At 39.4% G+C, this 14,469-nt stretch overlaps 1 protein-coding gene across 5 annotated transcripts in view; it reads right to left on the bottom strand.

Moving 5' to 3' along the window:
• CREB5 (cAMP responsive element binding protein 5) overlaps positions 1 to 14,469 on the bottom strand; it is a 405,112-nt gene that overhangs the window by 204,159 nt on the left and 186,484 nt on the right. Inside the window, exon 1 of one of the 5 annotated variants that reach the window (XM_025993091.2) lies at positions 4,496 to 4,629. The exons of the other annotated variants lie outside the window; for them this stretch is intronic. Within the exon in view, the coding sequence (XP_025848876.2) occupies positions 4,496 to 4,575 (80 nt within the window). The 5' untranslated portion in view covers positions 4,576 to 4,629. Of the gene's footprint in view, positions 1 to 4,495; positions 4,630 to 14,469 lie in introns of those variants that run through there. 5 annotated transcript variants of the gene reach the window in all.

Here is a 14,469-nt window from a genome sequence, read left to right as displayed (position 1 = left end):
TGGCTCTCAAATACATGGAATCATTCTTATGGATGATTTTAGTAGACTTCCAAGAATCCCAGCATCCTTTCCTCAACTCCCTGAAATTCAAGCTAAAGCTTCAGGAATGATACCTCGGGAGATCCCCAAAAGGTGTTTAATTTAAAGAATAAACAAACAATCAAGCAAATTAATGAATGGATACATCAGATAATGCATTGTTAGAGATAACATTTTATCTCTTCTTGGTCATTTGACTCCTAAATATCCTGGCACAGACTAGTATTTTGTTTATCCTAAATGAAAATCACAAAATGTTTCAGCTGGAAGAGACCTTAGTAGTAGACTCTTAATACAAAATTTTTATTTATCTTTTACTTTTAAAATTTTTATTTATTTATTAGAGAGAGAGGGAAAGCATGTGCAAGGGAGGAGGAGCAGCAGAAGGCTAGGGAGACCAGCAGACTCCCCACTATGTGGGACTCCATTTCCAGGACCCTGAGATCATGACCTGAGCCAAAATCAAGAGTTGGATGCTTAATGGAATGAGCTAGCCAGGTGCCCCTACACAATTTTTAAAAGTCATGGCCTGATTTGTTCAAATGCCACTAGGGGAAAAAAAACCTGCTTCTCTGATTGACACATAGGTAATGGCCTGGAGACCCCCAGCTCTGAGGAATCAATTACAAAGTTTGTTCAACACTATACAGATCTCTGAGGTAGAACCAAGACTGCCAAGACACTGGCCTGGTGTTTTCTCCTACAGGATACTTCCCTTTATGAAGAATTGTTTCTGGGTACTTATTAGGTAAAAGGACATCTCTCTGATGCTAAAATGAGTGGGACACAAACTTTAAGAAGTTTTGAACTGGACTTCAGGGTAGCCACAGAGTTGTGATAGGTTCTCTTTATAGAAATATTCCAGCTAATAAATGAAAATAAATAAATAGAATTATGCTTCACCAATTTGCAATCCCTAAAGAAATAACGGGTCCAAGAAGAACTGTCAATCACTGCCAACACCCCAAAAAGAGACAGAGGTTGATACCTCCTGACAGAAGCCCCATGCCACATTGCCCGTGAATTACTGTAGCCAAAAAAAAAAATTGAACTGGACTCTAAAGCAAGTCTAGAAAGCCAGTAAATACTTGTAGGAAATACAAGAAACAGTGGAACTTATTAAACTGACACCATGAAAATGGAATCAACAATATTCAGATTGTACAAAGTCTATGGGCTCTTCAACAAATCAATTGCAAGGAAAATCAAGGTAAGGGGGTCATGGGTCTGTGATTTAAAAGTGTCTTGGAAGACATGTCACCAGTTTCAATGTATGGACTTAACAATTCTGATGAAAATAAAGGGCACTCTTACTCTGGGAAAACACCAAATGATGGAGGTATACGAGCATTCCTGGGACCCTGGAGTAGCAAGCAGTGGCAGTCTGGCCTAGACCCTGGAGCCTGAAGAAGCAAGGCCAAGCTGGATCACCAGGGCAAGGGCATGAAGATCAAATGTCCATAGGATATCTCTCTTCTCTTCTTGCCCATAAAAGAGTCCTAAATCCCTCACTTTTTCCTATGGATGTGCCTCGGGATAAGGTTTGAAGATCATGCCCATGTAAGATCAGACATGCGCTGCCCAGTGAACCAAGATCAAGGCATTTGTCACCATCTGGAACTATTACAATGGCCATGTTGGTCTGGGTCTTAAGTGCTCCAAGGAGGTAGCCACTGCTGTGCTTGGGGCCATCAGTTGGCGAAGCTCTCAGCTGTCCCTGTGTGATGAGGCTCCTAGGGGAATGAGACAAGGAAGTCCCATACTGTCCCTGCCAGCACCTGCCTCCACACTGGACACCTCATCTCACCCCCAGAGACACCAGTATGATCTCTGCCTCTGTGCCCCGGAAGCTGCTGCTAATGGCCAGTATGGAGGACTGTCAAAGCTCAGCCAGGGGCTGCACTGCCACCTTAGGCAACTATGCCAAGGCCACCTTTGATGCCATATCCAAGACCTGCAGCTACCTCACCCCTGACTTCTAGAGAGAGACTGGGTCACCAAATCTCCCTATCAGGAGTTCAACTGACCTTTTCCTACAGAATCACGCTGGAGTCTCCCTGCAGAGGCTCCAGACTGCAGCTGCGGCTACCACTGTAGTGTTTTTAATAAAGTGAATTAATTAAAAAAACGTAAAGGGCAAACGTGCTATGAAACAATCAAGGAAATTTGAAAGGTATTTTAAAATATTAATAAACCATGGGTAACTTTTTAGATAGAAAACAGTATTGTTTCTACTTTTCTTTAAAGAATACTCACTTTTGATTCTTACATGCTGCAATACTCAGGGAAGAAATGCTATGATACTTGAGCTATGCTTCAAACAACCTTGGGGCAGGCTGGAAATGGGTAGAAACACCAATGAAACATGACTGGTGGTGGGTGAGTCAAGAGCTGTTTCAGTCTGATGATAGATCTATGAGGTCATTACCTTCATCTTTGTATTTAAAACATGTTTGAAATTTTCCATAACAAAAAGATTTTAAAGGTGTTTTGCTCAGAATTATAACAAAAAAAAAATAGTTTTTGCTCAACTGTTAAAAGAAAAACAAATCTGAAAGGCAGGAAGGGATTTCACAGGAAGTTCAGAAACTCCCGGAAATGCAGGGGACCTTCATTATGAATGGGACAAGAGGAATCTCTCAGAAGTGATAACAAGAATATCCAATATGTTTTGACTGAAGCTAGACTAGACCAGGACAGGGGTCCTGCTGGTGGTGAGGGTGATATCACAAGGGAAAAGTGTGGTTTCACAGACTTAGTCTCGGTTTCACTACATTAGAGGTAACAACAGCAGCCTAGCCTCTGTATGTTTTAGCTAACTCAAAAGAGGACATTGGGAGACTATGTCTTTGGCAATATAATTAAAAGATCATTCCATAACCACAGGATCAAAACCCGAATGGAGGGCACCAGTGCCTGCCATCTGAATGAGCTTTAAAATACCATTGTCCTTACCCCCAAGATAGAGCATTCCTAAAGCAGATCTGAATGCTTCAGGCTGGCAAGAAGCCTCTCCAGATTGCAAGTTGCCCCTGAAAGGACACACTGGCTTGCACTTTAAAATGGTTATCACCAACACGAAGCCACCCCCAAGACCATTTGTAAATTCCTGCTGGGGGAGGGGGTCATTTACTAAAATTGACATTTGACAACCTAAAGAAATAAACATCTCCACAAATGCCCAGGGTGCAGACACTCACTGGTGAGATTTTGTCCGAATGTCATGAAATCAAATATGTCATCAAATATGACAATTGCCCAAAGGGACCCAGGGCAGGTTAATGACCAGTAACCAATGGGTCAAATCAAAGCACATGAAGGGATCCCAAAGCTTACCTCTGGCTCTGTCCTTCAAAAACCCAATCCAATGCAGCAATCATTTTTTCATTCAGTTCACATATAGTCAAAACAATCTTTTATTCTGGGAGTAGGGATGATGATTTGACACCTATGAGTCATAAGTGGCCCTTTGTGAAGGGCCTCATGACAATGCGTTTGCTCACATTGAGGCCTCAGTGTGTGTGACAGACACTCTGTTCCCATCAGTCCCTCATCCTTGCTGCTTCTAGGGCAGGGTCGTAGGCCCTGGCTTAGTGAGCGTCCTCATTTTCAGACCCAATATATTACAACAAACCTTAAAAATACTTAGGCAGTCACACATTTGCAATGAGATTTTTTTTTGAAAGGGAAACATATATTTTCATTTATTTGGCCAACATGCTCAAAATGTTGAAATAGTGGGCCTTCCACTATTTCATTATTGCTTTGCTAAGGCATAGAAGTGAAGACAGTTTCCTCTGTCACTCCAGAGAGCAGTTACACATTGACCAATGAGGCTGCTCTGCAATGGACGTCTAATAAGATACGCTGGTCACTGGGGGTAATTCCAAATTCCTGTAGAGAAACAGTGGCTTCTTTTCCTATAATGATTGCTCTGGGGAATGAACTAAAATGGCCAAAATTTTCAATACATCTTTGAGAAGGGTTAAGCACAAAAATCCTGTTAAACAATAATGGGATTTGTGTCTGAAACATTACACTCTTTGAACATTTTTGAGAAAGTTACTCTCCTCTTTCCCCTCCGACTAATAACAATTCAACATTATTTAACATAATCCTACTGACAGGTAATTTCTGACACGAAATTTATTACTGGCTTGCCCTTTGAGGGCATGTTTCACTATTAACGTTTCCTTTTAAAAGCTATAGCATACATTAGATTCACATACAGAGTTTCCCCATGTTTTCCTTGGAAACCCCTACTTTCTGTGGTATTTTACATTGCCCCAGTCTGCTTTAACTCTGTATCCTTACACACACACACACACACACACACTCCCCCAATGTCCAGATATACACTTAACATTGAAGCACTTTGTTCTACCATTATTAGGTTTACCTATAACTGAATAAGCAACATTAGTAGAGCATAAATTTAAATAAGTTTTTCCTGTACCTGAGCACGCAGTTGAGTGAGCTAGAATTTAACGTGATCACGCCTGGAAATAAGAGCTGCAGGTTGTGGATATTATCCATATACGGCCAGAATGACCCTGCAAGCAGGTACCCTGATTGGTGCTCTGAGCCCTTCACGATGCAGGACATTTGAGACTTTTTGGAACACACTTTTGATTCTGACTCATTCAGAGAAATGATTTTTTATCTGGTGAGTCAGCATGAAGCAGGTATTTCCCTACCTGTGCTAACCATACAAGGGCATTGCTACCTGGAGGGTTAGGTCATCTGCCTCAGGAGGAAACACACACCATCTCTGCTTTTTCTGGAACTGCTTTACTGGCATCATGAGCTCATAGGCTGGAGTTGACTATGTGGTGTCCTTCCTTTGAAAGGGAGGCATTATCTAAATGGCTCACTGGCTGGCAAAACAGCTAGGGACAAGTGAAAGGAATATTCATTTGTTCATTCACAAATTATGTACTTATTCATTTGTTATTTCAAGGAGGTCAGACTTATTGAGCTATAGTTTACAGATAGCAAAATTTATTCTTTTTAATACACAGTTCTATGAGCTTTGACAAATGAGACAGTCATGTAATACCACCACAATCCATATAGAACAGTTCCATCACCTCAAAAAGTTCTTTCAGCCCCTTTGTAATTAACCCCTCTCCCACCCACTATGTTTATTTTAAAATAATACTCAGATAATTTACAGCAATATGGTAGCAGGATTTACTGGTGACAAGCTTCAGATATCCTCAACGGCACCAGAAGATCAAGAACCTTTCAGGGAGACCTGTTGACTCACATATGCCCTCATGCATAACCTATGTCTGTAGAAAAACATACACAGGACAATACCATTAGGTAAATCCTTAGCGCCCTAGCTTTTCCCATAAGTTTAAGAGGAAAAACCTCGGCTTCGCCCCTCCACCAAATGCTAACTGGGAAGCACACATACCCTCTCCCGACTTTGGCCCCTTCTTCTCTCCCCACAGACATATATACATATTTGATTCTCTCTCTCTCTTCACATACACACACACACACACACACACACACACACAAAGAAACAGAGGCAACACAAAAATTGCCAAGACGGTCTGTCATCCAGGGTCATCATGAAATCTCTAAGGCCCTGGCTGTACCCTCTAGGCCCAGAAGCCTGGGATGAAAATTCCCCATCCCAGAAGTTGGAACCGATCTGAGGTCCTTGCACATTAGGGAAGAGTGAAATCCCTAGGTTACTGGGCCATTAGCAGCTCAGCCATCCATTTTTCATTTGAAGGAACCTTTTTAAAGGTTGAATTCTTATCTTCGGGAGGCCCGTAAATGCAGTTCTTGTGTTTTCATTGGGTTTATTTAGCCTGGGGGATTTAGGTCCCTCTGTTGAGGTAGTAAATTTTCCCCTTTGTGTGAATGTATGTGGTTAATATACTTAAAAATCCATCAGGCAAGGCTAACAAAAATGCAGCCGCCTTTACACAGCAGTTTTTGGCAAGGATATAGTCACTCAGGATGGCTGTGCGGTGCTTATAATTGAATTGTGGTCACTAAGCCCAATGCTATCAACTTCTGTAAAAACCCAAAGCCAGATACTTCTGAGCACGCCTTTCACCACCTTCCCTCTGGCCCCTTCCTCTTGCTGCCAACTCCCCTCATTTACCCGGCTGGCAGAGTGGGACACAGAAAGGAACCCAAGACGAGCCACCAGCAGACACTGCTACAGCCTTTAAACATGTGCCATGAGAGACTGAGTGTGGGACCTGAAAAGACAACTGAAGACCCAAGAGCATGACTTACACGCTCTCAAGGCCAGGGAAGGAGGCTCATGACAAGAAAAGGACAAAGGTCTACTAAGGCACCCTTGGAAGACTTCCAACTTTTGGTCAAGAACAAAGTTAACATTTAGCCATTCAAATCAACACTGCCTAACACTAGGGGCACAGATTCCAGACCCCCCAAGGTCCCACTCACAATGGCAACCTCAGACAATCTGTAGTCTGTTAGCTGACCTTTCCCCTCTTTCTCCTCTGACCTCATGTGCCCACCTCCCATTCATCTGCCTTCCTGGCACTTGTACCAGAGCCCAGTTGACCACAGGCTGGTGTGCATGATGGCTGTGGGCTTCAGCCAGCACACATGCTGACTTTGCAACTCAGCCATCTTTGTTGCCAGCAGGAGACCAAACTACCGCCCTAGTGCACCAAACTCAGTAAGCTGTGGCCCCAGCACCTGGCAGACAGGAAACAAAAGGAAAAAACCAACTCATTGAACAAAGTCATGGCAGGAGGAAAGGAAAAAATCCACTGCACGACTCTCCCTAACCTAAAGACAAAAGCATACAAAGTCAAAATACAAGATGATGGTTCTAAAAACTACCTTTTTCACTAGGCTAAGGAATAGTGAAATATTTCTAACCCCTCCCAGGCACTGCATTTATTTAACAAATATTGCTCTAAATGGGCACACGCTAAATATAACAATAGTACCTGAACTCCGTGTGTGCATAAGCTGATCCCATGTGCCCTGAAAAGGGTAGAGAAAGCACTTTAGAAGCAACCACTGCCTAAAGCAAATTTTGCTGAAAATGAGCTCCTGGAGCTGAGGAGCCTAACTCAGGTGAGGTCAGGGCTTAGAAATTAAACAAGACAGAGACTATAAGCAGACTAGCACAAACAGCTTCAAAGCAAAAGACATGCTGTACCATAGACTTAGAACCTAAAAAGAAAAAAAATGAAGCTCTGTTTAAAATGCATGGGTCAGAAGAGCACACATCCTTCAAAAATTAAACATGATTTACCACCCAGGAATGACCGTGTTTATTCACGTTACTGCTGCTTACCACTGACAGTGGTTGCATAATCACCTCAACATTTTTTGAAAAATGGATGTGCAAAGCTATGTAAAGTAATACCTCTGAAATCATGCTTTATTTTTTTAAGATTGATTGATTGATTGATATATGATAGACATAGAGAGAGAGGCAGAGACACAGGCAGAGGGAAAAGCAGGCTCCATGCCGGGAGCCCAACGTGGGACTCGATCCCGGGACTCCAGGATCGCACCCTGGGCCAAAGGCAGGCGCCAAACCGCTGAGCCACCCAGGGATCCCCTGGCATCCTGCTTTAGATGGTAAGCTCCTAGAGGAGTTATCTGACTTTCTTATTATAACCACAAGTATAGCATGATGTGCAAGTAGGTCACAGATTAGGAATGAACACTGATGACTATTGTTATCGATCAATACTTATGCCAAAAATTACAAAATCTCCCCTTTTAAATTAAGCTAATTTAAGAGGAAATGTGGAGATCCTGTTCTTCTCATATATGAACCAGGCAATACTTAAGCTTACATATAACCAACATTCCCTATCATTAACCTTTAGTGACCTATGGATTACTCATATATCAACACACGTCAAACCATCAAGTTGCCCCATTCCCTGAGAAATTTCAGAGCCTTAGTTTTAAGAAAAGTAGTAATGGCTTCTGAAGGACTGAACAATGAAATATGATTTTCTAAAATAGTTTCAGGGTCACTGATATAAGTCTTTACACCCAGGGTTGTAGCATGTTCAATATGCTGTGCTGTGGGGAGGAAGTAAAGGCAGAGGCCAGGAAAGTAATGAGGCTGGGATTGCTATAATATGAAGTTTTAGAGCAGCATCCTTAAATTCTAGCCTGGCTCTGACCATAGGCTAGTTAGCAGTTTCAGTTATACCCTACTTCCCCCTTAATATCCCCCTCCAACCTCTGTTTTAAAAAATAAGATAAAAAATCACATTTATGTTATTGTCAAAAGGATCTTTCTGGCATTTACCACTGAAGTCTTCTCTATCTATACTCCTCTACCCCCCACCACTATCAAAAAATCACAACCAAAAAAAAAGAGAAAAAAAAACAGAAAAGTATGACTCACATACACATACATAAGGGGAAAAAACAGTCCTTGTCCCACTTTGTCTTAAAGAGTGAGGAAAGACACAAAGCAAAATGCAGGGCAAAAGGACTTTGTGTGTGTGTGTGTGTGTACATGTGTATGAAGTCTGTATGGTACAAGAGGAAGCCATATAAGATCTCTCAATGCCCTAATGTCATGATTAATAAACAAAGCTCACAGCCAATGACATTACCCAGGAAATACCATGTCCTGTGCTGTTCAGTGTTTGTTTCAAAGGGCAAAGTCTGGAGAAAAACAAAGGAAGCCAGAGGGAGGAAGAGAAATTCAGTTTAACTGTACTGCTGTGAGCTCTAAAAGCAAGCCAAATCCCAAGTCTGGATTTTTATTTTATTTTTTTTTATTTTTTATTTTTTTTGTTAGGAGAATACCTTTTCAAGTATGCACATCATAAAGAAAAACCTATGGGCACTGGTCTTTTTTTTTTTTTTTTTTTTTGGCACTGGTCTTCTTTTGGGTAAGTCAGTGGTCTTTACCATTTCGTGGTTTTGCAAATAAAAAGGCATTAGGCCACTTCTTTTTCGATGCACCAGACTTCCAGACTTTCATCCTGCAAGTAACTCAGGGTTGTGTACTTCATTCAAACTTGGAGATCTTACCTAGTTTAAGGTTTCCATTGAAATGGGTTTAATTTTCTCAAAAAGTAAATCCAGTTTCTTTTTAGGGATTGGCTCTTCCTGGTATTTTTCCTTCCCCTGGAAGTTCCTAGAAGGCCTCATATGCCTCCAGTTCATGTAGGTACACACTGCTTTGCTCCCACTCAAAGGACACCCTGTACAAGGTCTTTCCTCTTTCCTATTTCCCCTTACATTCAGTCCTATGTCCCCACACTTTACATGTCTAGGTTAGTTTTATCCTCAAACTACAATTTTGGGGGATATCTTTTAGCCACTTTTCATCTATTTTGGTCCTCTTACTCCCCAACTGCTACTCCTGCCTCCGGCAATCACCATAAAGAGAACATATGTTCTCTGTATCTCTGAGTTTGGTTTTTCTTTCCAGATTTCACATTGATGTGAGAACACAAGTATTTGTCCTTCTCTATCTGGCTTATTTCACTTATTTTACTCGCCCTTGAGATCCATTCATTTGTCACAAATGACAAGATTTCCTTCTTTGTTATGGCTGAATAATATTCCACTACGCATGTCTCTCTGTGTGTGTATCTTTATCCATTCATCCATCGATGGACACTTATGTCATTTCCATGCCTTGGCTATTGTAAATAATGCCGCAATGAACATGAGGGTGCATATACCTTTTTTTGAAGCTCAGATATTTTAAATACTAGTCAAAGGGTTGTCATTTAGCTAGACTATCCCTAAAATGGGTCCAGCAAGATAATCAGAAAATGGCTCTGCAAGGCTATGAAAAGTCATACAGTTGCTTTTATATTTGCTTCTAAAGTCTAACTAGAGAAATCATAATCTAGTTTTTCAAAAGGATCATTAAATTTGTCACAAAATAAATCACTGTTTCTTACTACCATATATGAATTACATAGGATGATATTCTTGAGACAGAAGAGAAAAATGAGCATATGGACTGTAAAAAGCCACGCTCCATCTAACAAAGTTCGCAAAGGCTTAAAAGAACAGTTCTGATTAGGAACATTTTGTAGTGGAGAAGCCGGGGGCAAATGAATATGAGCCAAGACTGCTTGTTGAGAACCCTTTTCCAAGGATGAGTAGCTATTCTCAGACAAAAGCCAAGCAGGTACACTAAATGTGTCCTCCAGGAAGGTCATACAAAGGTATACAATTTGAATGAGAGGGCATGGGGATAGTTTGTGAGGTAATTATTCACCCTTAGCAAGACAACAATGAAATTAATATATAAATAATATTTTTAAGTCAAAAAATTGTTTTACCCTCAGGCAAGGGATATCTTGAGGAATAAAATGTAAACACCTCTAATTAAGTTTCTATTTAATCCTGTTTTCTGAGATAAATTATATTTCAGTGGTATTGCATGGACATCTTAACCTTATAAAACATGAAAAGTAGTTATTGCTATCAAAATATTGTCCCAAAATATTGTCAAGTCCTTTGAACTAAAGACAAAATTAAAGAACAAGCAGGGAGTTGGTAGCAATGCTTTTCAAATTGCATTCTAATCACAATTTTTAAAAAACTAACTTTATTGAGATATAAATTATATATAATTAAATCCATTTCATTGTAAAAATTTATTTCAAATTTAATTTTTATTAAAGTGATTTACTTTTATTAAATGTAAATTTATTTAACATTTATTTCAAGTGTACAGTTGTTGAGTTTCAGCAGGCATCTACACTTGTTACCACCAACACAATCAAGATATGACATTTCTATCACTACAAAAGTTCTCTCCTGCACTTTTCCTACCAGTTTACTCTAGGAAACTGACATGCTCTCTTTCCCTACAGAGTATCTTGCCTCTTCTAGAATTTCATAGAAGTAGAATCATACTGAATGCATTCTTCTGTGTCTGCCATTTCTAATCTCCATTTGCCAAACCCATCATTTTGCTCAAAGCCCTATGCCCCTCACTCCTGTGTCTCATGGTCAGGAAATCAGCTTTGACTCCGATAATAAGACCAGAGATGGACGGTTGCCACTTTTGAGAAAGTCGCTAAAATAGCAGGAAACAAGGAGCAGGAAGCAGCAAAGGTCAATTCCAGTTCATTTCCTTTTGGGGTATTAATTTTAGTACATTGTTTGGGATTCCCCAAAAAGATATTTTTAGATAAGGGAATTCCAAGCATAATGGCCAAAAATAGAAAAAGAAGACCCTTTGGATGTTCTTTCCCACACATGCCTTGAAGTATTGTATCTTTGACCAAGTAGATGCAAGATAAATGCTTGATGATGCAACCAGAGGTAGAGATGGGTTTTCTTACAGTATCTAGAAGAATTTAGCCAAAATACAAAAGTACAAAGCAAGTATGGATTACTTATTTCTGAATCAATCAATATTCTCTCCTAAAGTAGAATGTTTCTGGGTTTACAAATTAGAAATTTTCATTTGCCAACACTTCACACCAAACATGAATAATTCCTTTTCCTTATTAGGAAGGATATTTTAGGTTGTGTATAATATCCAGTTCTCTCTGGACCTGATACTCTTCTATATAAACCATCCCAGCATTAGAAGAATCCAAATTATCAAAATTATTAGGCTAGTCTTCCTCCTGATATCCTTCAAGACCTTCCTGTGTGACTCAACTTTTTTTTTTCTTTTGAGAAAAGGCATACATTTTTCTGTGTCCTAACTCTGTATATAAACATCAGCTCTTGGGTTCTATGTTCCCTCAAGCCGCTCCCACATAATGATTGGAAGAGAATATATTAATTCTTCCAGGGTCCTGGGGCATAATGCAAGTAATAAATCAATTTACATATTGATATTACAATTACATATGTTTGTAATATTACAATTACATGTTTGTCATTAAGAACCCCTCCACTTCAAACAAAATAACTTAAATCCCAGTGATAGGATTATTTTAATCAATGGTGTTGTAATAGATGAAAAAAACTAAGGCACAAAACTTAAAAAAACAACCAGCATGATATATCTTGAGAAGAACTGCAGAGAGGGCTATATTCATGACTTTTATTATCTTCCTATTTTACTTTATTATTTATTTACTCACTTGATATTTGTTATTTATCATTTAGTGTAAAATTGTCTGTCAAATTCATGACCTAGACAGAACAATAGTTCCTTAATTGGACAGATTATCTGACCAATGAAAGAGCCAAGGAGTAGGTTAATCAAACCACTAACACAGAATGAATATTTAAAAGTTTTAATTTTTCTGAATGGTAACTTGGTATCAAGCACTACTTAGTAGGCAGTCTTGCCCTCTAGTACTTAGTTCTATAGGGAACCATATATTCAAAAGATCAATGGCCATAAAAATGATCTCTTCATTGATATTTCTCAAGTCCAGTCTCTCAGCCACATAAGCATCTGATGGAAGAAAATAAACCCGGATCTCACCGTAAACACAGATTCTTTCAAATATTTAAAGCCAATAAAAAGAAGAAACAGAATTTATCATATTTCTTTGGTATCGAGATGTGTGCAAAGGCAGAAGGTTCTGGTGAAAGAGCACAAAAATAAAAAAATTATAACTAGTCCTTGATTCCTCACTTTCTGAGTTGGGGCCCTTGAATAAGTCATGACCCTTCCAAGCCTTTTGTTCTGCATTGGTTAAAAAAAAAAAAAAAAAAAAAGTAGGCAGCGAGTGTCATACCTGCCTTACCTGGATTTAGATAACAAAAAGATTCACATGAAATGGTTTCAAAACTTTTTAAATGTCACACAAACGTAGAGGATTAGCACCCTTTTATGCACACCTCTCTATAAATGTATGCTACATGCATTCTGACGTAAGCACTGCCCTTAAACTTGTGAAACAATCCAGCTCTCGGCAACAGATCTCCTGAGGACACATTCCTCCTTATATCAACAATGGTTAGACCTCTGTGAACACATTTACAAATTACCTAAAGACCCCTAAATCCACAGCAAAATCTTCCAGCCTCTCTTTTCTAAACTAAAAGCACATCTGGCTATAACTTACCAGCTAACTAACAGACTAACCAACTAACTAAAAGATAGGGGCATAAATCACATGTTCAGTAAGCTTACCAGGTTTTGAACCAGAATGGAAAAAAAGAAATCCAAAATCCAAATCCAAAATATGGGCAGAAAGGGCCCTAGACAAATCAACTATTATTCCTCAAAAACATCACACTCCTTGGAAGATCTACAAGCTAAATACAAACTCCCACACCAGGATGTCACACACATTCAGACTGCAGTCATTGCTCATTAGCGGCCACTGCCAACAAAGACCTTCTTTGAGACAACTTCCACCTGGTTGGAGAGCCCAAGTTCTGAGCAGTCTACTGCACACCAAATGCATCTCCTCCCTGTTCTGTCATCTGGTTGAGATAGGAAGCTTACAGGACTAGTGATAAGGGAGCTGGTACTACATGGAACAAGGACTCAGATGAGGGACTGCCCAATGCCTCTTTAAATGTGATCAAAAGGCCACAGATAGGCTGTGATCAAAACAAAACATACTGGGTCATATTGGCCAAGTTCTCAAAGGCCGTGGAAAAATTATTCTGCGTGTTTTTTAGACTCTTCCTAATTACACATAAAGGTTTCTGTCACTGACTCTTCATCTAGTAGCAAGGGAAAACGGTGAATTTATGAATTTTGGAGTAGTACGCAGTTACTGACCACTAAGATGTTCATATTCAAAGAGCTGTCAGTCAGTCGGTCTTTTAAGTGATTATCTTAGGTGCCTGCAACGGAATTACCTTATCTTGTCATGGTAGTATTGTGGAAATCAACAAAGTGATAATCAAATTAGAAATAAATATACCTTTGATTTTTGAACTTTTTATTTTGAAATAATTACAGATTCACAGAAAGCGAAATGTACAGGGAGGCTCAGTGTATTCCTATCTTTACCCAATTTCTTCCAATAGTAACATCTTGCATAATTATAGTACAATATCTAAACCAGGAAATTGACATTAGTACAATCCACAGAATTTATTTCATCAGTTTTACATGCACTTATTGTGTGTGTGAATGTATGTATATGTGTGTGGGTGTTTAGTTCCATGAAATCTAACATATGTGTAATTGCCACTATGATCAAGATACAGAGGTGTTCTATTACTATAAGGATTATTCATGATACCCCATTATAGCCACCTCCAGCCCTTTCACCAACCCTAACTCCTGGCGACCACTAATTGGCCCTCCATCTTTATAAGTATGTCATTTCAACAATGTGATATTAATGGAATCACACAGTATGGAATATTTTGAGGTTAGCTTTTTTCATTAACTATACTTCTGAAGTCTATCCAAGTTATCATTTGTGTTAATAGCTAATTGCTTTTTATTATTGGCTAATATCCCATGGCATGGATGTACCACAGTTTGGTTAACTCTTCACCTGTTGAAGGACATTTGGAAACATATCTTTATTTTAC

This window comes from Vulpes vulpes, chromosome 7 (genome assembly GCF_048418805.1).
Source record: "Vulpes vulpes isolate BD-2025 chromosome 7, VulVul3, whole genome shotgun sequence".
Classification (NCBI taxonomy): Eukaryota; Metazoa; Chordata; class Mammalia; order Carnivora; family Canidae; genus Vulpes; species Vulpes vulpes.
Note: the sequence above shows the minus strand (reverse complement) of the source record. Positions and strands in the feature narration are given on the sequence as shown.